The sequence below is a fragment of the Spea bombifrons genome, chromosome 4 (genome assembly GCF_027358695.1).
Source record: "Spea bombifrons isolate aSpeBom1 chromosome 4, aSpeBom1.2.pri, whole genome shotgun sequence".
Taxonomy (NCBI): Eukaryota; Metazoa; Chordata; class Amphibia; order Anura; family Pelobatidae; genus Spea; species Spea bombifrons.
The window spans coordinates 41,937,642-41,965,358 of record NC_071090.1 but is presented as its reverse complement, the minus strand read 5'-3'; the positions used below and the strand labels follow the sequence as shown (position 1 = coordinate 41,965,358).

General features: G+C 38.5%; 1 protein-coding gene across 2 annotated transcripts in view; it reads right to left on the bottom strand.

The window, feature by feature from the left end:
* The window catches only part of ACSS3 (acyl-CoA synthetase short chain family member 3), a 34,193-nt gene extending 9,019 nt beyond the window's left edge, over window positions 1–25,174 (bottom strand). The window contains exons 1-11 of one of the 2 annotated variants that reach the window (XM_053464960.1): window positions 25,114–25,174; window positions 21,819–22,364; window positions 15,658–15,802; window positions 13,219–13,407; window positions 12,634–12,768; window positions 11,572–11,712; window positions 10,750–10,830; window positions 10,567–10,662; window positions 6,976–7,127; window positions 5,656–5,759; window positions 3,763–3,858 (exon numbers count right to left, since the gene is read on the bottom strand). In XM_053464960.1, the coding sequence (XP_053320935.1) occupies window positions 3,763–3,858; window positions 5,656–5,759; window positions 6,976–7,127; window positions 10,567–10,662; window positions 10,750–10,830; window positions 11,572–11,712; window positions 12,634–12,768; window positions 13,219–13,407; window positions 15,658–15,802; window positions 21,819–22,180 (1,501 nt within the window). In that variant the 5' untranslated portion in view covers window positions 22,181–22,364; window positions 25,114–25,174. Of the gene's footprint in view, window positions 1–3,762; window positions 3,859–5,655; window positions 5,760–6,975; window positions 7,128–10,566; window positions 10,663–10,749; window positions 10,831–11,571; window positions 11,713–12,633; window positions 12,769–13,218; window positions 13,408–15,657; window positions 15,803–21,818; window positions 22,365–23,828; window positions 23,847–25,113 lie in introns of those variants that run through there. The other variant, XM_053464961.1, reaches the window with a different exon arrangement.
* Between the last annotated feature and the right edge of the window lie 2,543 nt (window positions 25,175–27,717).

Sequence of the window (27,717 nt, the reverse complement as noted above, 5' to 3'; positions counted from 1 at the left end):
CAGCCCCATATAGTTTATCTCACGGTGAAGCTCTTATACCCACACGCACCCCTTATACACACCCGAGTCACACTATGTGCCATTCTTTTTATCTCATTATTTGTATTAAAATGCCAGAAAGCAAAAGTGTTAAAAGGCCCTAATAAATGAAATACATTACACAGAATGGGATCAAAACATTTACTACTGCGAACATTTTTAGATGAAAAAGTTCCATTTTATTCAGTGGAACAAAACACTGATCACATTATTCTTCACGATATTCTGGTAAGAAACTTTTATTTCTTTATTAATTCATGTAGACTATTTTTTTCCATATTTAATAAAAGCTATGATTGAGACATGTAGGGGGTTAAAAGGCATATCATGGGACAGAGTGGCATTTAGTGGGTATAAGGCATTCATGGAGGCAGAGTGGCATGAAGGGGGTTAAAAGGCATATCATGGGGCACTCTGCCTCCAGAAAAGCCTTATGCCCCCTATATGCCACTCTGCCTCCCTGATATGCTTTATACCCTCCTATATGCCACTCTGCCCCGTAATATGCCTTTTTATCCCCTATATGCCACTCTGCCTCCAGAAATGCCTTTTACTCCCTATGTCACTCTGCCTCCAGAAATGCCTTATACCCCCCATTTGCCACTCTGCCTCCCTGATATGCCTCAACCCTCCTATATGCCCCTCTGCCCCGTGATATGCCTTTTAACCCCCTTTTTGCCACTCCACCTCCAGATATGCCTTTTGACCCCCTATATGTCACTCTGCATCCAGAAATGCCTTATACCCTATATGCCACTCTGTCCCATGATATGCCTTCTAACCTCCTATATGCCACTCTGCCATATAGGGGGTTAAAAGGCATATCATGGGACAGAGTGGCATATAGGGGGTATAAGGCATTTTGGAGGCAGAGTGGCATAAAGGGGGTTAAAAGGCATATCATGGGGCACTCTGCCTACAGAAAAGCCTTATGCCCCCTATATGCCCCTCTGCCTCCCCAATATGCTTTATACCCTCCTATATGCCCCTCTGCCCCATGACACCCCTTTTAACTCCCTTTATGCCACTCTGCCTCCAGATATGCCGTTGACCCCCTATATGTCACTCTGCATCCAGAAATGCCTTATACCCCTATATGCCACTCTGGCATATAGGGGGTTAAAAGGCATATCATGGGACAGAGTGGCATATAGGGGGGTATAAGGCATTTCTGGAGGCAGAGTGGCATAAAGGGGGTGAAAAGGCATATCATGGGGCACTCTGCCTCCAGAAAAGCCTTATACCCCCCCTATATGCCACTCTGCCTCCCTGATATGCCTCAACCCTCCTATATGCCACTCTGTCCCATGATATGCCTTCTAACCCCCTATATGCCACTCTGCCATATAGGGGGTTAAAAGGCATATCATGGGACAGAGTGGCATATAGGGGGTATAAGGCATTTCTGGAGGCAGAGTGGCATGAAGGGGGTTAAAAGGCATATCATGGGGCACTCTGCCTCCAGAAAAGCCTTATGCCCCCTATATGCCACTCTGCCTCCCCGATATGCTTTATACCCTCCTATATGCTCCTCTGCCCCATGATATACCTTTTAACCCCCTTTATGCCACTCTGCCTCCAGATATGCCTTTTGACCCCCTATGTCACTCTGCATCCAGAAATGCCTTATACCCCTATATGCAACTCTGGCATATAGGGGGTTAAAAGGCATATCATGGGACAGAGTGGCATATAGGGGGGTATAAGGCATTTCTGAGGCAGAGTGGCATATAGGGGGACACACTTACATACACACACATGCCGATTTTTTTTGTTCTTAACAAATACAAAAAATTATACATTATACAGTACAAAAAATACATTATTTTACTCACCTTCTACTTCTCTTGACTTCCTGGTAGCTGCACACTGTTCTCCTCTATGCTGACAGCCAGGATGCCACTGACCTGACATCCGGTGCTGCAGCAGTCTGAGCGCGAGGGGGCGGAGCTTCCACCTCACGCTGCTCTCATCACTATGCAGCCATCAGGCTGCTGGGAATGTAATCTAAACGGCCGGTGCGTGCTGATGCCGCCGGCCGGAGCTACTTTAACACTTTTTTTTTATTATTTATATGGTAAGCTGGATCGGCTCGCCATATAAAGTAAAAAAAAAAGTATTAAAGCAGAGGCGGCCGGCGGCATCAGCACGCATCGGCCGTTTAGATTACATTCCCAGCAATCTGATGGCCGCATAGTGATGGGAGCAGCGTGAGGGGTGAAAGGTCAGTGCGAGGGGGCGGAGCTTTCACCCCTCACACTGCTCCCATCACTAAACGGCCATCGCACACGGCTGCTGGGTGCTGATGCCGGCCGGCCGCATCAGCACCCAGCGGCCGCTTTGATTAGATTTCGGGCAGCCTGGGGGGCAGCTCAGCGGCTGTCTTCATGGCCGCCCAGCCCCCGGACCTTCCGGCCCACCGGGAAATTTCCCGGTATCCCGGTGGGCCAGTCCGGCCCTGCTTCATTCTATTGTGTGCTGAAGTCATATTAATTACATTTCAGTTTTTTTGCCAGGACCGATTCACAGGTTTGAGATTATCTAGGTCATATAATAGACTTTCTTCGTTGGAATGACTTCAAAGCTGTGAATAGCACCTCCCGTTAATCATTAACACTCCCGTAAAGCTTTCTGAGCTGGCAGAAAGACACCATACCTGCCATCTTTCAGCAGGCGCTATTGACTATAAAAGAAAGTATAGGCATTATTTTATTCACGTTCTTGTTTTTCAGGCTGCTGTTTCTAAGAGGGGAAGTACAATGGAAAAACATGTATTTTTCTTTGAGCATTACAGTCAGTACTGTATACAGAATATAGAGTAATGTAGTCTAGCATCGGTGGAAACGTGTTTCTTTTGATTTTGCTCCAATAAGCTTCCTTTTTCTGCAGACCTGGAGGCTAAACTCAAACATCACACTGAGCTGTTTATGGCAATGCTAATAAAGAATATTCTCTCAAAAGCTTTCATAAGTCATAGTGCTTAAGACCGAGACATTCTGTTTACCACAAGGCAGTATCATAAGAATTCAGAGTTCTTGTTCAGTAGATTGAGCTAAAATAAGAGCTAGAACATAATGTTTTCAGACATCTGCATATTAGTCATTTGTATATTATGCGAAACACACTAATTGTATATTATAACTGTATATTATGCGAAACACAACTAATTTTAAAAATTGTAATACTAGCAATAAATATACTTGGGAACTTCTGAGCTCCAGTTACCGAAGCCTACCCTTGCGGGACGCGGCCAGGACTGCCGACGTCGGTGGCTGTTTCCGCTGACATCACGGAAATTATATGTATGTATAATCCACCTTTTAATGCCAATATAATATGTTGGGAATGAAAAGAGCTGGTAAAATAGCCCACTGTTGTGTTTCCTATGTAGACATTACAAAGCATTGTAAACTACTTTTCATGTTCTTTGTATTTGGACACCACTAGGATTTAGACCTTCATAGGTTATTATTGTCCATCAACTAATTTATTAGTTACCTGACAGTAAAATGCTAATTGGGTGACAACATTGAGAGAACTTAATTATATGAGAAAAAATACAATTACAAGTTGGGAATTGCAAGAAAATTAAGATACAACTAGCTAATATTATGTATTTCTGTAATAGGTTACATTTTTAGAATGTGTACATTAAACTGATTATATAGTTTTTGCTGCCAATCATTTCTACTTCTTTGTTTCCGCTAACTACAATGTACTTACCATTATAACCTGGAACTGGTCTGCCTGTTTGGCCTGCAGGAGGGGTTAAAGAATTTCCTAGGCCAATACAAGTTGCAGTAATTGGAGATCCAGTTTCTAAGATAAAGAAAAAAAAAATAAGTATTAGAAAACCAAACACAGCCTACATATAGCTTATCAACGTTCACTTCCCAACTAGACCGTAAATGCTATAACTAGTTGACCATAGTATAACCAGGATGACATAGGAGCATGGATGAGAAAACAGAGAAAACATCAATGGAAATGATCATAGTGATAAGAACCAAGGGGGGGGTCAGGCTTCTGACCCACTTTGAATTCCTGCAAAAGCCAGTGCTGGAGGCGAATGGGGGTTAGTATAGTGTTTGTGTCCCTTAATAATGTTTGTGTCCCTTAAATCCACTCAGACAAGTATTTTTGTTCATAACTGTAAGATGTCATGAACCTGGGGTTACACTAATCAAATTTTATTACTGCCCTCATAAACTTCAATCAGTTCTTCACTTGTAACATTTTCCAGAGCTCCAATAAAGCAGAATTACTCAGCTGTGTAAGTCCTGTACATATTCAACAAATTGCCATATGACGTTTTTGTAGGGTAGTCAACAATGATGAGACCTCACGTGAAGGAAGGAGCAAACCTACTGTATTATTAAGGCACAGGAAAGAGAATCTTTCAGCTGGTGACTGCTTCATACAGTTAGATGTCAAAGATCTGTATGCACTAAGGTACTTTTACATACAGGTAATAAAAAGACAACCTAGAAATATTAGGCTTTGAGGTATGGTCCTCATTCAGTAAGTGTTGCCCTCTTATTTTTGTTACCATCTAACATAGAATAGTAGGTTCAGCAGAATTTTGTAGCAAAATATTAACTATAAATGCTTGATTCTTCAAAAATACTTTTTTCTTTCAAAACCTAGGCCTGGGTTTAAACAGTGCTAGTGAGCTGGACTGGGCATGAGGTGTGCTTAAGGCATATACATTTAAAAAGGCACAATGTATCGTGGGCCCACCAACTCACAGGCATAGTTTCCCTGTTCTTATACAATGTGGTAGTAGTGGAAGCCTATGCATGAATTACAAAAGTAGTAGAGTTGAGGAAGATTTAAATCACAAAAACAGATGGTGAGTATCTGTTCAGATTTCAAGTAATTGCCATGTTTATTTTTAGCGGGATACACAAGGTTGAGCCTACTAAGAAGTCAGTTGCAAGACGTTTTGACAGTTCATCCCTGTGTCAAGTGCTGTGGTCTGTTACCCATCTACAATTCAGTACAAAACAACAAAACAGTGTACAAAAACTGAACTACATTATTCATTTCTTCAGTTACTCTTGATATCGTAACTTAAAACACGCCTTTATTCTTTTTTTTTTTTTTGCTCTACCTAAATGGCAGGTTAGTAAATAACACCACAGAAAAATCAGTATTTCTTAAAATGACATTAAAAAGAAGTACTGCAAATCAAAGGGAATATAAGCAAACACAGTAAGTATATACCAAGTGCCATTTTCAGTACCCAGACTTTGGCATGTACTACACAGGTTTAAGTCTAAATTGATAATCCGAACTGTAAAAGTAGCAGGTCTCTAGTGATGCTTCTAAATGAAGCTTTTCTTGAAGTAAGGTTCTCAGAAGCAATTTCCAAGATTTTATTTCTCTCCTGCTGAATACCAAACTCCTCTACATCGTAGTACTGCTCAAATTAAAGCTTTTATGCTGAGACACTTGGGTTTTACTTTGCAAAAACTTGTCAGGAGATTAAGGAAATTCAATTTTGATCCACAGAAAAATCCAAAGCGCATAAATAACTATCTAGAAAAAGAAAATATGAGCTATATCTCTAATATTCACAGTGACAATACAGACCCACAGACACAGAAGCCTTACCTGTCTGCCACCAGTGATCCAGCACTGGAACCTTAAAAATTCTTTTAGACCACTCAAGTGTCTCCACATCACAGCGTTCCCCAGCCACGAATAACGTACGAAACCTAAGAACAAAGAAGGGCATGATTAAAATAATGAGGGGCAAATAAGAACATACTGAGGAACCTTTCCAGTAGGCTATCCAGAGGGCTGTCTTTTCTGGGGGGCAGTCGCTTAGGGGTAGCCCCTAAAAGAAATGCCTGGAAAGAAATCAACGGTAAAAAGGATGAAACTGACCCAAATGCTTACTGGAAATGAGGTGAGGACATTATTATTATTATTTATTGTACATACAAGTAGTATGTAACATAACAAATTGACTTACAGACACAGCATCCTGTTGGTCAACTTTACAATTCAAAAAAGAAAATGATCCGAAGCACACAAGCAAGTCCACCTCTGAATGAACCAAATGTTTTGGAGCGGCCTAGTTGAATTCAATGCAGAAACTATGGCACGATCACAAAAAGGCAGATCAAAAACCCTTCAATGTGCCTGAAATAAAACATTTCTGCCAAGAAGAGTGGGTTAAAATTCCTTTACAGTGATAAAAGATTCTACGGTAGTTACTGCAAACATTTGATACCAGTTATTGCTGCCAAGGTGGGCACAGCCAGTTAATAGGTTTAGGGGGCCAATTACTTTTTCTCATGGGTGATATGGGTTTTGATTAAATCTTACCCTTCAATAAATTAAATAATAATTTAAAAACCAGTGTCTTGTGTTGACTCACATTGTCTTTGTCTTATATTAAAATTAATTGGATAATCTGAAACACAATGTGGTAAGTACGCATATACTTTTCCACGGGACTGTACATCTGCTTTACATACAGTGGTCTGGGGTGAACTCAGAATTGTACCAATCCTTAGTTTAAAGAAAAGAAAAAAACAAAAACTACTTTGCACTAAATGCTAAGTTCCATAATGACAATATAAATATGGCACATACAGGCCTTATATTATGTTTTAAATGGGCTGATCTTGTTATGTTCTGAACACAATTTTAAAATGCATCCTAAAAGGGGAGACCAGAAAGATCTGATGCCAACACACAAAGCCAATCTGTGATTCCACAAATCCACATGACACCCTCACTTTTATGAAGGAATAGCAGTTATACAAATTTTATCTAACACACATTTTCACGTTTTGAGACTGTATACATTTAACTCTGGCTACTTTGGTAAACTGCATTAACAAACAATATTTCCACTTATATACTTTGTTTCACAATACTGCATCTGTATTAAATGTATTTGTGTTCTTTAAAATGACTTACTTTTTTAATGGGTATTTCTTTCCCAAGTCTGCCTCAGGGTCTTGCTGCCGTATTGCCCTAAGGGCTGTTGGTGCAATAAACATGGCCACCACTTCATGTTCTGATAACACACGGAAATAGGCAGAAGCATCTGGTGTTCCCACCGGCTTTCCCTGTGGGAAGTTATTTTATGAATTTCATTAAGTGAATCCTGTTATTAATCATATCCGTATCATATGACAGTAGTCAAAGTAGTTAAGTTATGTTTTGTACATCTATCACTGTAGTGTAGCAGCTAATTTTTTATTGTTTAATAAATAGAGCCATTAGACCGGTTTATGATGTTCTAGGTATGCTTTGTTGTCATGTCTGCAATTTGTATAAAAAATTTATACAATCGTAAAAAAAGAACATTTAAAACATTTTTACTAAGCATCTAAGAGCCATTAGCTGGATGCAACATACGGAATCAAATCAAACGAACAAGTGAAGTTATTTAGGAAACAATGACAATGATTTTTGAAGGCCAACATTATTAAAAGACATCTATTACCTTATTGTATCACTGTATTCTCATTGTTCATACCCTCCACCCAAAAATAAAACAAAACTGTATGGGAAAAATACTTTCTATACACAGTATTCTGATATATGTCACGATAAATTATAAATCTAATATCAAATTTATTTCACTTTATAATTAAAAGGTTGATATTTCCTGCCACTAATATTTTTAAAATGGAAACTGAAGGAACAATTTCCTTAGGTCTCAATTCAATGACTCATCTAAACTTTCATCCCAATATTTGATGCATAAATGTAAATGCATGAGTAAAGAAAAAGATATGTATATTAAGTTACAAAGTAATCTCAAAGAGTTTACATATTCACCAGTCCAAATTGTTCATAAATGGAAACAATTTAGTACTGTGGCTACTCTCCCTAGAGGCGGGCGCCCAGCCAAGATGACTCCAACGGCACAACGCTGTAAAAAAAGAATCCTAGAGAAACAGCTTATGGCTTGAATGAATCACTGGAACTGGTTAACATCTCTCTTCATGAGTCTACCATATGCAAAACATTGAACAGGCATGGAGTCCATGGCAGCTAACAATGCAGGGAACCACTGCTCTCAAATCACTGTTCACATACGGTTCGCCAAAGAGCATCTTGACACGCCACAACTCTACTGGGGAAATGTGGAATAACGAAACTAAGGTTGAATTGTTTAGGAAGAAGACACAACACTATATATGGTGTAGAAGGACACCACATACTCGCATGAAAACATCATCCCAATGGTGAAGTATGGTGCAGGGAGCATCATGATTAAGTGCTGCTTAGCTGCTTCACTGCATCACCTACAAGGTATCATACAGGATAATGTCAGGGTGGCTGTCCGACAGCTGAAGCTTAGCAGAAGTTGTGTAATGCAGCAGGACAATGACCCTAAACATCAAAGAAAATCTACTACAGAATTCTTTCAATAAGAAAAACATTTGCCTTTTTGGAGTGGCTCAGTCAGAGCCCAGACCTAACCCTTTAGCTTTTAAAACCCTAATAAAGACTGTGCACACTTTGGACAACCTACCGTATTTGCTCGATTATAAGACGAGCAAATGCTCTGAAAAATACCCCTCGTCTTATAATCGAGGTCGTCTTCTAATCAGACCTCATTCTGCTTCGGCCGTGCTGCTTACCGTGCTTTGATCCCGAGCAGCGTCTCTGCTATTAGCAGCAGGAAACAGGAAGCTAGCACAGTCCTCACATAACTCTACGTCCCCCCTCCTTCCTCTGGGGGCGGGGCCAGATAAGTTGCTCGCACAGCCAGGCCCCTGCAGAAGTCTGCGAGTGGGAGATCTGCAGTTCAGGTACCTATAGGGTAGTCTTATATTCAGGCTTTTTGTTTTTTTCCTAAATTAATATTTTGATTTTGGGGGGTCGTCTTATAATCAGGGTCGTCTTATAATCGAGCAAATACGGTATTTTGTGTGCAAACATGGACTGATAAGCTAAGTGTTTTTTTCCCTTGCATCTCAGGGCTTTCCAAAAGTGGCTCTACGTTGCAATACCTCCTTTTTGTAAGAAACATTTGCTTTGAACCAAAAAATGTCTTGTCTTTTTAGTTTTTCTAGCCCTGTTATATATGAAGTCTCCTTGTACAGCAAAAAGGAGAGCATTTAAGAATCGGTTTGGTTTTCTTATCAGAATAGAGATCACAGTATTTTCCATAGATGTCGTAGTACTTGATTTCATGTCAAGAACTATGCAGTAGAATCTGTTCCTTGAACTAGCATCAAAATCAATATTTTTATTTGTGCTTGTGTGACCAGTTTCAAGGTTTTGAAAATGTTGAAATGTTTATCATTTAGTGTTGACCTATTTTTACAACAGTACATTCCAAACCAATCGATAAAAAAAAATCCTCTGGATTAAAAATCAGATTAAAATATGCTCATAAAATAATGCAAACAAGAGCCTGCAGCATTAGGGATTTATTATTATTATTATTATTTATATTTTCTTTTAACCTTTCTGTGTTGGGTCAGAAAGGGCCGGTTGGTAGAGTCACAACCCGAATTTTGTCAAGTAGCCCATATAGTAGCCCATTCGTGGCCCTTGAGGAACGGCTAGATTACAGAAATATTCACATGTGGTAGATTACAAATACCACCCCCTGCCTGACTCTTCAGTGTATACATTGAATAGCCATGTTACTCAGTATACAAGCATGAATTATAAATACTCACAATCTTGTCCCTTGGTAAATGCAAACGTTAGTTGCAAGTCCACTTTGCCTTTTAGATTAATTATACATACATGCAGATGTTGTTAATATTAGGAATCATTTAGAAATGAGAGCCAATGGCGAAAATTGTTTCCATGGAAACAGCAGGGGTTTTTACCTTACACTTTCATCTACAGAACATATTCTCTAGTCAAGGCAGCAGGTGATTAAGCCAAATTAGAGATCTATTTTAACCACCCTTTGAAGTACAATGAGGAAATATAACTTACAGAAGTGCAATTTTTTAATACCACAATTAAATAGAAGGCATGCTCCTTGAATTAATAGGAAGCCAGCTGTAGAACTACATGGCAATAAAGCGTTAGTTTAGAAATAGGTATGGTATATTTTGGAATCCCTCAGCCAGTGGTAAATAAAAAAAGAAAAGTTAAGCGACAGGTTACATCCACATATAAAAGAATGAGTAACCAGCAACATTAAGATGATGGTAATTATACAGTGCATAGCAACCCATACATAATCAGCGGGAGTTTTGTAATAGCCCAGTTATTATTATTATTACTATTATTATTATTATTATTAAGTGGTAGCAGTGCTTAACCTTAATTAAGCTTAAATGAATAAACCAATTTGCAAGGGGCACTTGGCAGCCACCTCCAGGACATCAAATTTCCAGTCCCATACCCTGAAAGACATGAGGGTTACAGGCAGATCTGTCTGGGCAGTCCTCTGCCACATATATGTCACGTATACTTCTGTATGTTTCCCAAAACAGACTTTAGATATTCTTGAAGTGTGCCTACATTTCCACTACACACCAACCTATCGAACTTAACTTTTATACAACATTTAATATAACTTACCTCATATAATACTGTAGAATTCCCATGCACCAGTGGCCCATAGCAAATATAAGAATGGCCAACAACCCATCCTAAATCAGATGCTGCCCACCAAGCCTACGGAAACAAAAAATACATGCGACCTTTATATAGACCACAGTGATCAGTGACATCTCAGCGAGTCCGGAAGATATCCAAACATACCTCACCAGGCTTCAGTCCATATATCGTAGACATGGTCCAGTTTAGCATCACAGCATACCCAGCTGAACACCTTACCACCCCCTGTTATAAAGGATATCCATTTGATTATTACAACAATGATCATTATATGTTGCTTATGAATAAAATAGAGCTTCTAACATGAACATGCCTATTTTCTACTATTAAATATAAAAACTTTTAACTCGCTGGGCAACTTAATTGTCACATGAAAGAAGGGAATTCACTAACTTCCAGAGCAGATACAAAAACTGCTCAGTTTGGGAGTGTTCAGAAAATTTGGTAAGGGCGACATTTTCATTTCTATGAGGCTTCATCTCAAGACCACAATTCAATGTAAATTGAACTTACTGGTGTCTGAGACTAGGAGTGACTAAATACAATGGTGAGAAAGGTGAGAATATCAAACTTACTTTACTTGGAGATTACTATATCCAAAGAAATAATGTTTACACAAAAATAACATAAAACTTAATTGTACATAACATCTATATATGTTATTCCCAATAAAATGAAATTCTGCAGAATGGGGGATTTATTTATATGTAAAGAAAAAGTAAGTTTGAACTCTCCCTTATCTGATTCTGTTACAAGTACAACAACCTGTGAAAAGCAGGAGCAGAAACATTCACAACGTTTATATCCTTTCCAATGGAATACTTTCACCCATATATAAGTATATTTACTTTACCTGATTAGTATAGAATATTAATTTGATAACATTCTCAGAAGTTGAACTAAAAGAGTTTATCATGATGGAATTCTTAACCTTAACGAGTAAATGTTGAGATCTCGGAGCCGCACCTTAGGTTGTCCAGTAGTGCCAGAGGTATACAGAACATACAGTGGATGACCAGAGGGGACAGCAACGCAGTCATGAGGATGAGCTTTGGCAATCTCTTCATCCCAGTCCAGATCACGTCCACATTTTATAGGGGCCCGTTCCTAGTTAGAGAGACAAATATTGCTTAAGTTAAAGCAACTGCATTAGATCCAGGTAGACTATGTGGAGGTTAGAGTGATAATAATGATGATGACAATGACATCCGGGCTAAGCAAAGTGTCTGTAGAAGGACACCAGTGTCCACAAGAGGGCTTGTGGAATCCATTAATGCATGTGGGGCATTCAATGAGCTGCTCGCCACAAAATTTGTTTAGAGATGACAGTATGGTAAAGACAGCAACATGGAAGAAAAGGTGAAAATCTGTACATAAGTGGAGCAATAATAAAAGAAAAATGTCAAAATAACCATACTGACACAAGAAGAACAGTTGGAAAGTAGTAGTATTCATATATTCCAAATATGTTATCCGACTGACCATTTATTATGACACTGGTAGTAATGACTCTTTTGCTCAAATTGCCATGAGCCATATAAACAATATGGATTAGCATTGCTGTCAAATTATGGCAAGTCAATTTTCCTTATACTAATCTGTTACACCTTTACATTTTGCTTTATTAGAACTGTGCTCCTTTTTTGAAGCTTTCAGAACCTCTTTCTCTTTTAAATTTCTTCTGTGAACATTACACACAGATCTAGAGCCTTACAAGCCTTCACTTATTTCATAAAAACTACAAAGGTTTCTTCTCCAAAATGTCATCTGAAAATAGCAACCACGAGACACAGGAAGCAAGTAACGAATAGTTTTAACAAAAGTATGATCAATGTCTTCATTGTGTTAAAAATAAGAATTCTGACTTTTCTGGGTCTTCTCGTTTCAAAATGAGAAGTGGACGTACTGATACACCGCAAAGCAGAATGGAAACATCAAACGTCTAGTTATCTATTCATAAAAAGTGGAGGGTATGTCAAGATTTCATTTTTACAGAAAAAGAGAAGATAGAGGCTGCCAAGAACTTACCATGTTTGGCCGACTATAAATGAGAACTTTCTCTGGCTTGTGATGCACCAGTTCCAGAGCTCTTTCTACTAGGGGAATGTACTCCACTCTTCTCCCAGGCTCAATTCCAAATGATGCGGTTACAATTAACTTGGGCTTCAGATAAATAATAACTCATATTATTTCAGTATATTTACATGCAGTTAATGTGTAGAATGCATGTCCTATTGGTTGAAGGAAAACGTTATCTAACAATTTTTACCAATAAGACACATAAGGTGCTTTTTACATAATGTGGTTATAGAAATGATACATAGAAAATAAAGATTTTTTATACATAAAGAAAGGAACAAAATCTATTTTTGTTCCTATAAGTGGTGCTCGGTTTAAGAATGCGATAAAATAGGAATTTGGAAAGTAAACTGGGGATTCATTTCTTATCTGTATATTTAGATCAAACATTTTAAAGTTATAGGGAAACATTCTTAACCCCTTAATGACAAAGCCTGTACATGTACGGGCTCAAAATGCATTGTTTTCAATGGGTTTAGGCACCGCCCATTGTCCTTAAGGGGTTAATGTACAAACATGAGTTAACGTGTTTACCTTTGCATGATCAATGCGTACTGATAACTCCTTGGGTGCAAATCCCCCAAAAATGAGACTATGCACGGCTCCAATTCTCGCACATGCCAACATTGTATACATTGCCTGTGGTATCATTGGCATATAAATGACAACTCTGTCCCCTTTTCTGACACCATGCTTTGTAAGAACACCGGCTAACCGAGATACCTGTCAGAACAGAATGAAAATATTGGGTATTACTGAACATGTGAATAAAAACATTTGTTTATTACGAGACTCCCACTCATAATGTAGGAGTAATGATATGGGATGCTGTGTCTCATCTGTTGCTTCAGTAGATGCTGCAGGCATACTGGTTGCGCTTATAGTATTTCCTATGTAGAAGACTTGATATGCAGTGCTGTATTTAAGGGGATTGCTAGCGGAGGTCATGTCCCATTGCTCAGCCTCTGAAGGATACGCAAAGCAGGGAAAGTATTATGGCGGTTGTTCTAGCTAGGCAGGGACCTAGTAAGTACATATGGGCTAGCTACAAGGAAGATCTTTAAACAGAAAAAAAGCCTCAGATGCTCTACGTTCTTTTAGTTCCAAACAGAATAAACAGCCTGGCCCTTAATGGACAGGACAGCAATCTTGAAAAATCCCCTTCCTATGTTATCCACCTAGACTAAAACAGATTATTAGACTATTTTACAATCCGGTGTCATGGTACCACAAAGTATACTGTATGTATGCATATACAGCATGCATAAAATAAATTTTCCAGGTCATAAACAAGAAAAAAAAAGTCAGTGTAAATTGACTGCCTAAGGCTGACCTTTCACATTAATCTTGGATTGAAATGCTATATTATATGTGTACAAATTATTTGCCTGCCTTTTAAAATATGTAAATAATGTAAATGGAAAAGCCTTTTGTAAAACACAAGATTTATTACATCCACTATCATGTTTTCCGGGTAAGGAATAAATAAACATTGTCTGAACAAGCTTTTCTCGGTATAGTTTAATAAGCAATTCATTGGCCGGGCTGTCACCCTCTTAAAAAACTGTAATCTAATGCTTTGAGCCAATAAAAAACAGTCTTTGCCGTTTTGCTCAAGGACAAAATATAATTGGAATAAGAAGATTTGTGCTTGGGAAACTTGACGATCTGTATTTTTTATATCCACAGCAACGAGCAAAAAAAGCGAAAGAAATTGCATCAAGGTTTCCTTATTTTTTTAACATTCTTAAATATTATTCTAACAAAACCGGCTTTAATGTGTTTGGAGAAATGTAACCTTACGGTCTGACGGTTTACTAGAAATCTAGATTCACTTCAAGTAAGTTATCAGGAAAGTTATACCCTTATTAAGCATTTGCCTGCAAAACCTGTAAGTTTGGGTTTTTCCGTCATCTAGTGTACCCACCAATGATACGTATAAGACAGTCTGACACAATAAACGTTTTCTCTTTAATCATATTGTGTGCCTTCATCTGCCGTGCATTTGCCCCATTATTCAAGATAGGTTGTGTGTTCCAGAAATCTTACTGCATGGCTCTGTGCATTTGCACGATTAACTATTGCTAGGTCTTTTTTTTTTGTCGCAGAATGAAAATTGTTTCTTCATTTATGTTCTTCTGATACTGAAGATCAGTGAAACATAAAAATCAAAAGAATGAAAATGATTAAAATGTGGGGATTTCTTTTTAAAATAAGTTACATTTTAATCAGTTGGATTCTGTACATAAATTGGCATCTAGTTGTATAATTAAAATCTCTCAAACAAAATACGTTTATTTCTTTTATTAAACCTAGACTTCTTAAGTCCACAAAATTGTGTATCGTCCCTGCTCATTAACATGTAAAATGCCAACATATTGACAAGTACAGTTTTTAAGCGATAGCTATATACGGTAATGATATTAGAGATATACATATCAAGAATAGGGTCCCTGAAGCAGATTCATTCTCAAGTAGACTCATCATTGCACTATAAGAAATACATCTAATAGGGGTTGCTAAAGGGAAAAGATGCACACTAGACTGTATGATGCTAGTAAATGGTTAGCTCTATTTTACAATGTATAACGTTACTGTGTTATGTGTTACAGTGTAATGACATAGGAGCTTAAAGAGCTTATGGGAGCGCAGAGATGTTAAATGATAAGCATTAGCCATAAGGTAAAATACAGACATGAAAATGACAATGTTTCGCCTTTATAAGTGTGCAAAGCATGTGGATTCAGTTATTAAAAAGGGCAAAAGTAATTTTTAATAGAGGAGAAGAAGGAAATGTGTTTTTTCTAAACATGTTTAAGGATAGCTACACCTCAACCCACTATACTATGCTGAAGGTTTGTCTGGGGCAAATAATAAGAGTAATCAAGAAAAACTCCCTTACCAGAGCTGCCGCCATTTTATTCCATTGCATGCTAGAAGGTTTACAATCTCATATCTAAAATGCCCACGTACCTGCTCATAGATCTCTTTATAGGTGATGTTCTGCTTGATACCGGTCACAGGACTGTCATGAATAACAGCAACTTGATCTCCTCGTCCATTCTCTATGTGACGATCAAGTGCATTATAACAGACGTTAAGCTCTCCGCCAACGAACCTTTAAGAAAATGACACTTATAATGAAAAACAGAATAATGTGAATTGAATTTCATTATAGATCACACACATTATATACTGTATATTACGTATATAAAAATAAAACACACGCATACATATACACACACACACACACACAGCTATATATAGGAAGTCTGAAAGCTTTTGTAATATGCAACCCACCACAGAGACTGTGTGTATGTGTGTGTGTGTGTGTATGTGTGGCCATGTTCCATTTCTCTACAGACCAAATGTGAGTTAGCCTTTTCTAACAACAACAATACCAGTAAAGTGATATCTACAGAAATAACTGGAGTTTATTCACTAAAATAAATAAATAAAAAAAAAATGTAAAAAAATAAAAATTGCATGGGATTATTATGGAAAGCGACAGTATGTTCTGCCTTGTTTCCTCTGGGGTTATTGAGTTTGTGAATAATCTATACTGCAACAGTACATACTTCTACAGATTATTTTCTCAATTACACACAGTCATACTGATTACACAGATAAGTCAGATAACATTGGAATGGGGTTTCAGCTGGTTAAAATGCAGAACTTCTAATTGTTTAAAAACGGTTTAAAAAAATTTAAACTGTACTTAATGTTAAAATAGGTGGCCCTTCAGTATATGTTCTTAGCCTTACTGAAAGCCCATATCACGGCTAAAAAGCTGCAGATGCTATTGATTTTCTTGAAACATCAGTGCCTATGATTAAATATCCCATGAAATAGCATTGCACAAAAGATAAAAGCATCAAGTGTCAACTTTTTTCAAGTATATGTAAAGTTTCTCTTTCTGATGAAAGGTTTGGCAAACATAAATACTGTGGAAGAGCCTTCATACCCTGTCGAGTCACTTTACTACAAAAATAGGACTCCAATTAAAAGGTGGCAGAGAAACATCAATCAGAATAATGAACAAGAAAATATGTTCACTATCTTAGTTTCAGATTTGATTATATGAAAGAAATGTTCCAAGTCATAATCGCTTGTTCATGTTATAGATTAATCCCCGCTGAATTCTGATTGCACTTATCACTAGTCAGACTTTTCCCTAATATTCAAAGCACATAAAAAGATGTCCTGGTTAATCCAGCTTGATGCAGGGAACTCATCTGTGTAAGTTGATGGTTCCACTTTAACTCTTTAGGGTTCATTCACTAAAAACAGGAGCTTCTAGGAGAGTTGATCATTTCAACTCCCTGATAGTACAAAAACAAAAAACAAAAAAACAGGTAAAAGGTCAGGACACAGATAAAACATCTTGAATAATAAGACTAGCTGAAGTGGCAGGCAGAGACAAAAACTACTTTTATCAGACCAGACTGTTATGGGAACTCATGATCAGCACAGATATAGGCAAAAGCCATGCATGGATAAGCCAGTAATTGCAAATAAAGTTTGAATAAGCAGGTTAATATAGCATTCTTGCCTATTGTGCTACTGGTCCATTAAGGGAGAAACATTTTTTATATACAGAGGACTTAAAATGATTTTACTGGAACTTGTATTTGCATTCTAAAATACATATTACAAACAGAGGATGTACAAAAACCATCTTTATGCACCATGACGAAAGCAGAAAAGACCTGTAGCAATATACACTATATGGACAAAATTATTGGGAAACCTGACCATCACACCAACAAGGAGTTTTATAACATTGCATTCTTAATATATAGTATATAGACATTAATATCCCCCTTTGCAGTTATAACAGCTTCCACTCTTCTAATAAGGCTTTCCAGAAGATTGGAGAGTTTCTGTGGGAATTTCTGCTAATTCTAGTAAATCTAGTAGAGGATTTGTGAGCTCAGACACTGATGTTGGACGAGAAGGCTTGGCTCGCAGTCACCATTCCAGTTCATCCCAAAGGTGTTTGGTCTTCCACACCAAACACATCCAACTATGTAGTTATGGACCTGACTTTGTGCACTGAGGCACAGACATACTGGAATACAAAAAGACCTTCTGCAATGTGGTCCCACAAACATGGAAGCATAGCATTGTACCAAAATGTCTTGATATGCTGAAACATTAAGATTTCCCTTCACTGGAAGTAAGGGGCCCAAACACTGAACTATAGCCACATATCATTATCCATCCTCCACCAAACTTTACAGTTGGCATAATGCAGTAAGGCAGGTAATATTCTCCTGGCATCGGCCAAACCCAAACTTGCCCATCGGACTGCCAGAGAAGCGTAATTGGTCACCCCAAATAATAGGTTTCCACTGCCCCAGAGTCCAGTGGCGGCGTGCTTTACACCACTCTATTCGAGGCTTGGCATAGTACTTTGTGATATGAGCTTTGCATGCAGCTATTCAACCATGGAAACTCAGGAAAAAGCAGGAACATTTTCAGCGGGCCCACATAGACATCAGCACGGCCCCAGAAACGCTCAGCCATTCCCTGGACCAGAGAAACCTGCAGGTGAGGTAAGGGGGTGCAGGAGGTTGAGGTTGCAGGAGGTTGAATGGGTGAATGAATGAGTGAGTGAATATATAAGTGTTTAGGGATCAGAAATGGGACAGGCAGGCTGGTAGCACAGGCAGGCTGTTTAGGGACAAAGATAGCACAGACAAGCTGCTTTGGGGGGCAAAGGTGGCACTGTGGGAGATGTTGCTTGTGAAGTTGGGGTACCCTGGGGCCCTGTGGTTTCTAGTTATGCCCCTGATGTGGCATGTGGGCACATAAGCTTGACCACACAATAAAATATATGGGGCTGGTGTCCAAACATTTCCAGGGCTGCCTTTCATTCCCAGTCTGGCCCTGCACATGCTAGCAATTTATATACACAAATGCATAAATTTAATGTGTCAAATTTAACTCCGGTGGATCTTGTCATCCAGACTTTTTAACGCCTTTAAATGAAATGACCAAAGCTTAGATATGTATGGATATCAATAATCATTTTTCATACATGTGAATCACATCACATTTTAAGTAAATGTGCATCCTATGTAGAGGTGCAAAGTATTTCATGTCCAGAATTGTATTGCTGTTTGGCCACAGAGTAAAAAGTTGTCGAGTTGTGGAGTTAGGTTCTATTCAGTAAATATGAAGACCAACCCCCTGCCCCTCCATCAAGAAGGGTTTAGCTGACCCTTTATAGTACATATAGTGCAGGGTGCATTTAGCTGACCCTTTATAGTGCCTAATTATATCATTTAGCATTCTAAAAGCTCCCAGGGATTGCAATTGGTAATGTGTTGAAAGAGATCCTTCATGTCTACACAACTCCAAAGTTTTCTTCATTAGAAGTTCTTGCAAGTAGGATTCTCCTCTGATTCTTTTATTATTTCTCATGTGTTTTTTTGTATGTAGTGTGCATTGTAAACAGTGCATCGGCTTTCAAGCATAACACCAAAAAAATAAAATCTTACATTGAACACATATCATAAAATAAAAGTATTTGTGTGTTCTGCCAAGGACTCTGGCAAATAATTTACAGGGCAGCTAGAAACGGCATGCTGTTTAACTGCTCATAACATGGTCTCCATCTGGAGTTGGAGATCACAGAGAATGCTCCAGGGATGTGAAAGATAAGCATAAAATCAAACACTCACTTGACCTTTTTACACATTCCTAAAGAGCATAACCTCTGACACAATTCAACACATTTTGTAGGATATTTAAGTTAAAGGTCTGCACATTCTGTTTCAGAACTACAATATCCTTTTACCTACACCTTTTTTTCTTGGTTACAGGTTATAAAAACAAAACACAGGAGGTCTTGTTTTGGACTGGACAGGGTACTATAAGAGTTGAAATTCCAATGGAATCTGTTTTGTGTTTGATAGGACAATATTTAAGAATGTTTTGTGTTTTTTTTTTATAACAGTGTATAAAAGAAAATAAAGTACCAAATTATAAGAAGAAAAAAAAACAGAAGAAAACTGAATCAATCACAGCTGTGGCCAAATCAGGGACACTAAAGGTCTAGCAGCTGTGCAGTCCCCTTCCTGGTGGTACAATATGGAATTATGATGGAAGATGTAATAAAGCATGTTCTAGAGCCTTTAACCACTGCTTAGGCCTAGAAGGCCAAGAGTAATATGTCCTCACATATATCACTGGCAGACCAAACCCTGGCTCTGGAGATACCAATACCAGGGAACTCTCCAGATCAGCCCTAGAGGTTCTGGGTATGACAGCCTTTGACCTCTGGGTGGGGGGACCTCTGGTTCTAGTTCCACCTCGTTTCTGTCGCTATTCCACGATGGCCAACGTCATGACATGTCTATTTTATTCTCTTTTTTTAAATTATTAATATATTCTACTCAGAGTATATAAAGGCATTTACAGGTGTTAGGTTTCTGTTTCCAATACCATGTTGTATTCCACTTTTGCAATATACTTATTTGTGCATTATTGTAATGACTCCACAGTTGACTACTAGAGTATTTTATTGTGTTATAAAACCGACATAAACAAAAATATAAAACAAGTGCAAACCCACGGTGAACAAGGGTAACTACATGAACAACAGGACTATTATGCACACGCTGTAAAACAATATATTGTATGGATTTGCAAGGCGAGATCATTGTGTGCTTTGGCAGGCACATACCACTCAATATCCTTCCTGTGAAATACTTAACTGAGTAAATTGAGCTCTTAACGGCACGCCATACACCAAAATGCAGCAGCACTTTCTGCTCAAACTAAAAGGGATTGTATTTTAAATGTCCTCCATGTAATGAGACTATCTCTGACAAGCTGTCGTAGAGAATAAGCAATTAAAAAACGCCATGCATCCGGTGGTTCTAGATACAGCAATTCATATAATTACCAATGTATATTCTTGTTTACAAATAGCTATATAAGCTATAATGCATATAAAATCCCTGTGCAATAACCCTCCGATTACCACGTATTGGGTAAAGAGGATTTGTCACATTTCAGAAATGGTACATTTTACAGTTTAATATATTAAATAAATCAATGTATTGGCCTTCAAATGTTAAATATGTAACAAATGTGTATTAGAGTTCTGGAGACCCCATCTCCTAACATATATTGACATTCTGGAATGGCTACTAAAATGGTAAATGCTTTGCAGGATAACACCATTATCAGGCAAGATCTCGGTATGGATATCTTGGAGGAGTGAGAGGAGGAATATTTAAACATAAAATAAATTGCTTTAAAGTACAGGAGGGAAGTTTATTTCAAAGGAGCAGAAAAGTTAAAACAAGAGATCAATCTAAAACTAGAGGGTCAGAGGCTTGGATGTAATGTAAGGATGCTTTACATTATTGATAGGGTGGTAGATAAATGGAACAGCCTCCTAGCAGAGGTGGTAGAGGCTAATACAATGAGAGGCATTTTATGTTTTATTAGAAACCCCCCCTCTACTATTAGAGCAGCTGTTTTTACTTTCTGTTCCCATGATCTGTGTGGATATTCCTTACCATGAACTTATTTCTCCACTTTTTTAACTTCAGTGATTTTTAAAGATTTCTCCAAAACAATTATGCTTATCAAAACAAAAAGCACTAGTGATAAATAAATGAGTTTAAATTATCTAATTCTACTAAAAGCTCCCTCTTGAGCTGGATTTGGACTATACAAATAAAGTCATTTAACGATTCATAACCAACATGATTGTATGCTTTGTGTATAGGTACTAGTCCAATGGTCCACATCAACAATGCATACAATAGATAGTTTAGGCCTTTAGGAGTTAACTGATTCTGGTGCAATGTCTGAAAAGTGGTCTTATCACCATAGCAACTAATAAACCGTTTCTACTGTGTATACCAAGGGGGCATCACTCTATTCCTTGAGGGGCTCAAACAGACCAAGAAAAATACGTTTTACTAATCATTCATTCTCTAAACCACTAAAGTCTTTAAGCTACAAAATGCCAGCATATATTTTGGTTACAGTATATTCCCTGAAAAAAATAACTATATTGCCACAATGTTTCTAAATGAAAATGTGTAACTGTATACAATACATGACACATATGTAACAAGCATAGAGAAGCATGCGCTTTGTGAACTTACCATTTTGTAAAGGGGGGGTTGGAGTTGTCCATTGTTTTGGTCCATGGCTTAAACCATGTGATTTTCCTAGCTGCTTCCCCCCAAACATTTTCGGGGTCTTCCACCGAGGCTCTGAATACATGTTCATAATTCTGGGACAATGTGGAATAAAATGTCTTGCTATTGTGTCCGGAGCGGAGAGATATGGAAGATTGCGGTCCACTCCTTGGAGAAAGTTGGGAGGAAAAGTCTGTTTCCCTGTGACTCCGCTGGCCAGAGTTTGTCCCGTTCACAGAGTGCAGTCCAGAAACACTAGAAAGTCGATTTTTCAGTCCTCGGCTTCTCAGAACATGCCTGCAGAGGCATAACGTCCCAAAGTACATTTTTAATGCTGCAAGGAAATTTTCTGGCACCGCTTCTGTGAGTTTTGTTTTCCCAGCACAAGAGCTGGTAGAAAAATGTGAACTGGATTGAAAGCCTTTTCAGTAAGCACTTCGCTTCAGTGAACTCCTAGAAAAGGCCAGTTCAAGCTTTCCTAGAGATATTTGAGCTAAAGTTCAGAGCAGTCTGGGGAAGAAAAAAAAGAGACAAACAATAGTACATCTACCACACTGGGAAAAGTATATCTGAACTAGTTGTTTATCTTCTGATTGCATAACCATTTGTTAACACTTGCGTCGTAAATATACAGATCTCATATAGGTAAACGAGACATGTGTTTCTTTGCTGTTAAGTAATGTACACCGCTTCTCCTATATACAGGGGTGGACTGGGCAGGGAAATTGCCCCCCTAGACCAGTCCAAAATACTGCAAATTAGGCAGGTCCACTCGCAGAGGCAAGAGTGCAGTGGGGTCACGTCACGTCACCTAAAGTGATGTTAGGTGACACCACGGTAATAGCACAGCCGCTTGCACAGTGTACGAACAGCTAAACAGAAAAGGCAAGGGTGCAATGGAGTGGGTATGCTTTAGTGTAAGTGTGTTTCACAGTGAGTGTGTATGTAGGTGTGTTAGTGTGCATGTATGCGTGTTTTAATGAGTGTATGCATATTGCTAATGTGTGGGCCACTCAACTATACTCAGCCCCAGAACAGATGGTGCCAGCCCTTCCCTGTTTACATAGGCAGGACTGGATTTTGAAATAGGGGAATATTGACAGATATCACGGTCTCTACCTTCACACAAAAAAATATTAGAAAGTGTGATAGTACTATACTTAGAACTTGATGGCACTATATAAAGCAATAAATAATAAATAATAAAAATAAAAATAATACTTGTTCCATTCATATGTGATTTGAGCATTGAAAGGCAAGGCCATATTTAATAATAGTAAAGCTGGAATTTGCAGGCATTCTCACAGTATTACCAATTGTCCTATGATTCATTTTGTAGAGCAGTGTATTGATAAGAGGTTTGGACACCCTGATGCATCTTAGTGTGTCATTTTATTCTCTCATCTGAAACACAAGCTTTTAGGAAGTCTTTTTGTAACCCAACAACCAGTTGGTACTTGTTTCTGTATCACGATAGTCAAGTGATAATCATGGGAAAGATCTTGGCATTTAGCAGCACTAGGAATGAGGTTTCTAATTCTGCATTTAGTTAAAAAAGTGTTCTGGAGAGTAGTTGGAACTGCGCCAAGAAATCCAGGTGTGTGTGAAGCTATATAAACACATTGTACATGTGGAGCATATCCTATATTACATTATTATACCGAAGGTTAGAAAAATTATATGCAAAAAAAATATGATAAATTATGTGTATCTTTTCATGGGATAAAAAAGTGTTGACACGCTCAGCTGCAATCATTGGATGCACGTAACAACTGAAAGCCAACTTATGCACCCAAGAATCTGGTGCTACAATGCATACCCCCACAAACCTATCCCACCTACCCCAGAGCCCCAAAATGCTAGAACATAACCCTACCTTCCCTAAAGAGGTTACAAAGATACAAACTAACACGTTTAACCAGCCAACACCCCAAATTACTATCAAAAACCCAACACCTGCCAACCTTTACCAACCTAAGGGAGAGAGAGGGTGGACTGTGGGGAAATTGTTGACAGCTGCTAACAGAGACAAAAGAGGCATCCCTTTCCTGCCACCCCGTACTTATACCCTCAGCTTATTACATAAAACCTTCCAAAGGGCACCCCCTTCTTTCCCACCCCAACTAATGTTCTTACTCCCTCCTCATATAGCCCTCGCGCCTCCCCTGCGGGCTAAAGGTTGTGTATCTTTTCACAACATAAGAAGTGCGCACACACAGCTGCGACCCTAGGTTGTACAGCACTGCTTAGTTCAGCAGTCGGAGTTCAGTGGATGATGGGGCCTCTACAACGTTGGCGTTCTCTTATTAAAGAGGGACTTGTGCTTTCAACTCACTCGCTTCAATACTCATTATGAAGGGCCACCACCAGCAAGTCAGGCCCTATATAATCAATAAGTCAACTCTCGCTTTAGTGAATAAACCACATAATAAAAGTTATGCAAAATGTGTTATTAAAAATACTAAAGTGCTTAGTTCAACACAACCTCGTGTATAGATGACTACAGAACCAGGCACTTCCACATATACACATGCTCTACAAGAATATGTTTTGCTGTAATAGTCTATTGTTGAGTGTTGGGAGGGAAGTAGTTATTACTTTGACCCACAGCTGGCATAAGAGAGCACTTTTTCTCTATGAAAAATAAACTGTAATCTCATGTTTAATAGGAATCTTAGATTGTATACACTGTAGTGGTGTATTGGTGACTACTGTATATTTGCTGTACTGAGAAGGACAGAACATTTCAGCAGTTACTGTAACAATAAACTAAATACTTTCCATAAAGGCTACACTATTATGGGTCACACTCAATTTCAATGTTTCGGATTTTTTGCACAAAAAAACGTACATTAGGTATCTAGGTGTTAGTGGGAATATAAAAAAAAATCTCCATTGCATTGTTCCAGAGACTCAGTTGCAAATGTTTCAGTATCTACAACACTGGGAAAAAAACATTGTCTTCCAGCCTGAAATGTTTTACAACAAAAGTAATTTGTGCTGATTTAAGATTACCGCAATAGGTGGGATTATCAGAGATCCAGAGACATCTAACTACATGATCTGCAAAAAGCAAATGCAACAGAGACAGCTTTGCTTCTAATAGTGTAGCGAAACAAGAACAAACAAGCTTTTAGCTGGGAAGCCAATGTTCCAGCCATGGGGCTAACTCTGCAATAAAGATTAGATAGGAAGGAAGTAGTTCACTTCTGCAAAGTCGCATTCGATTTTTAAAGTGCCATGTTTGATGTGAACTTACCTGCCTTGAGTGCAAAGCCTGAACTCTTCTTGTAAGCAGTCCCCCCCCTCCTTAGGCAAGCACCCAGGAGGAGTGGCGGAGACGGGGAGGCATTTAAAAGCTGCATTAACTAGTTCAGTGCCAAATCATTCAATCATTCATTCTGTAACAGGATGTTTCAGCGTGCAAGGGGTTACCTCTGCACAATGTTCCTTTAATGTAAAGAAATGTTTGTCAAGGGTCAGAGAGAATTACAGAGGGAGGTTTTTTTTGCAAATCTTAGTATTGGTTTTATTTACATTTAACTTGAAATCATTATTTTGCAAGTGATTGCAAATGGATAGGGGGAGACTTTTGTTTTAGGTGACATGCTTAGGTAGGTAGGTAGGTAGGTAGATCGGGCTTTACGAAGACTTTTTCTGTGACTGTTTTTAATGTAATGGAGTAAGACTTTTAGAAATAGAATCTTTACCGAAAATATCTTTAAGCCGTATAACATATGTCAGGCTCACCGTGTGCTTATGCTGACTATGAGCTCCACTGTATCATATCTATGTCTGGCTAGCTGCATGCTGATAAGGGGTATGCTGTAACACCGGCGCATGCATAATGAGGATTATAGTACATTGAACGAGAGGTAATAGATAACCCCCTCAGTCCTGGGTATTTTCATAACCCAAAGATCAAAATATGTTTAATCATTTTTAATCACGTTTACCATGTTTGTTTAACCATGATTCCTCTTTTTCCATGTTTGATGAACCAATATTTCATGTTGTCATTATTGTGCATACAGCACATATATATATAAGGGTCCCGGCCCAATTTTTTTTTTCTTCATTATAGGGACAAACCATAAATTTCTAAAGTATATTTGATGCATAAACAAGATGCATTTGAAAACAGGTATTACTGTGGCCCATGACATCATGCAATGGGTTGGGACCAACTGGGAAATCAACCATTTTCAAGTTTATTTAAACACATTATTGGAAAAAAGTATATAATAAACATGCAAACAAATGTGTGGCCCTCCTCAGAAAAAGTCTGCAAATTATTCTTTAGAAGTAAACATTTGCGATACAATAACCCTTTAATGTTCAAAATATTTTTCTATGCTGAATTGCAACAGTCAAAAAACATTTCTAGGTCAAAATATGCAAATATCTTTGGCATGTAATAAAGAAATAATGCCTCCCAAACAAACCAATAATAGTTTTGGAGATGGGCCAGTATCTCTGTGTACTGCCACGTTGTCTCTGTAAGTTAAATTGTTATGTTATATACTACTTGTTATGTCCTGCCTACCTATTGTACAGTGCTACAGAATTTGATGGCGCTATATAAACCAATAAAAAATAATAATAATATGGTAGTTTTAAGCAAGCGACATCCCTTGCAGCAAGCTGCTTTTGGAAGCCATGATATTAATAATGGCGTCATTGTCTAGTTCCATCATGGCTTCTCTCTCTACTGACATTAGCATAAAAGTCTCCAAATGTAGTTGGGAAAGGAAATTTCAAAAGTTTGTTCAACATGTATTTAAGTCTTAAAAATGTTCATGCAGTCATCTATACAGGAGGCTCTACAAAAATGGATTTTATTTCAAGACACGGAGGCTCATATTGTGCATTTAACCCTTTCTTTACTCCCAACAGCAGCAAAGAAAAAATACAACATTGGTAGAAAAAACAATGAATAAAATACAGTAATACAGTATAGCTCCTCCCACATCGTCACTCTGGTATATAAAGGGATAGCACTGCCCACAATCTTCCTCTTTCTTTGCTGCTCCCAGACAGCAGATAAGTATTTACCTTGCTACCTCTATAATTGTTTGGCATTGCTAAGTATATTTCTGTACTTGTATTTTTCAGTATTTTATATAGACCTTGTGTCTTTTTGTTTATTTTGGTGTCTCTGTTCCTTTTTATTTATCTATTCCTTCGGTCTCCTTCTAATTTTCCCTCCTGGCTTCCCTTGTACCGGCTTTGCCGGTCCCGTGTCCCGCGGTTCCCGCGGTTATCGCCTGTTTTTTCTCTCCTTACCTCTTTGCCTTTTGTGGTCTGTATCGTTTCCCCGAGTTTCGGCGGCTGCTGGCTTTCGCTCGGCCGCTCGCTCGTCTCCTCTGCTGCGGCTGAGTCTTTCTATTTTTAGCCGCGGCCATACTAGTTTCTCCTGTGCGGCTGCTCGCCGCGTCACGCCTTCTCACAGGGCGTTGACGTCGGCGGTTTCGCGCGTTTCTGTCCCGGGCTCCTCCCCTCATTATCGCGGGCGCCATTTTTTATGTCCCCGTGCATGTCTAGGAGCCTTGGGAGAGAATCGGTCCGGTTTTTTCTCTCTGTACTCATTCGTTTGTGAGTTAAACTTCTTCCCTCTACATATACTGGTTCTCTGCTATCGGTTTCAGGTTATTTTCTGTTTATAGGAATTATTTCTATCTTTTTTCATTGCCACTTGGTTTATTCCGTGTATTCCTACAGGGGCATATCCCTATCTGTTCTTTTTCCTGTATTATGGCTGGCAATGATTCTCCCTCTGGGGATCTTTCAGATCAGGATCCCTCTGTTAGAGAGGTTTTGCCTTCTGGTTTTAACCCATTAGAGGAACTAAATAATTCCGTTT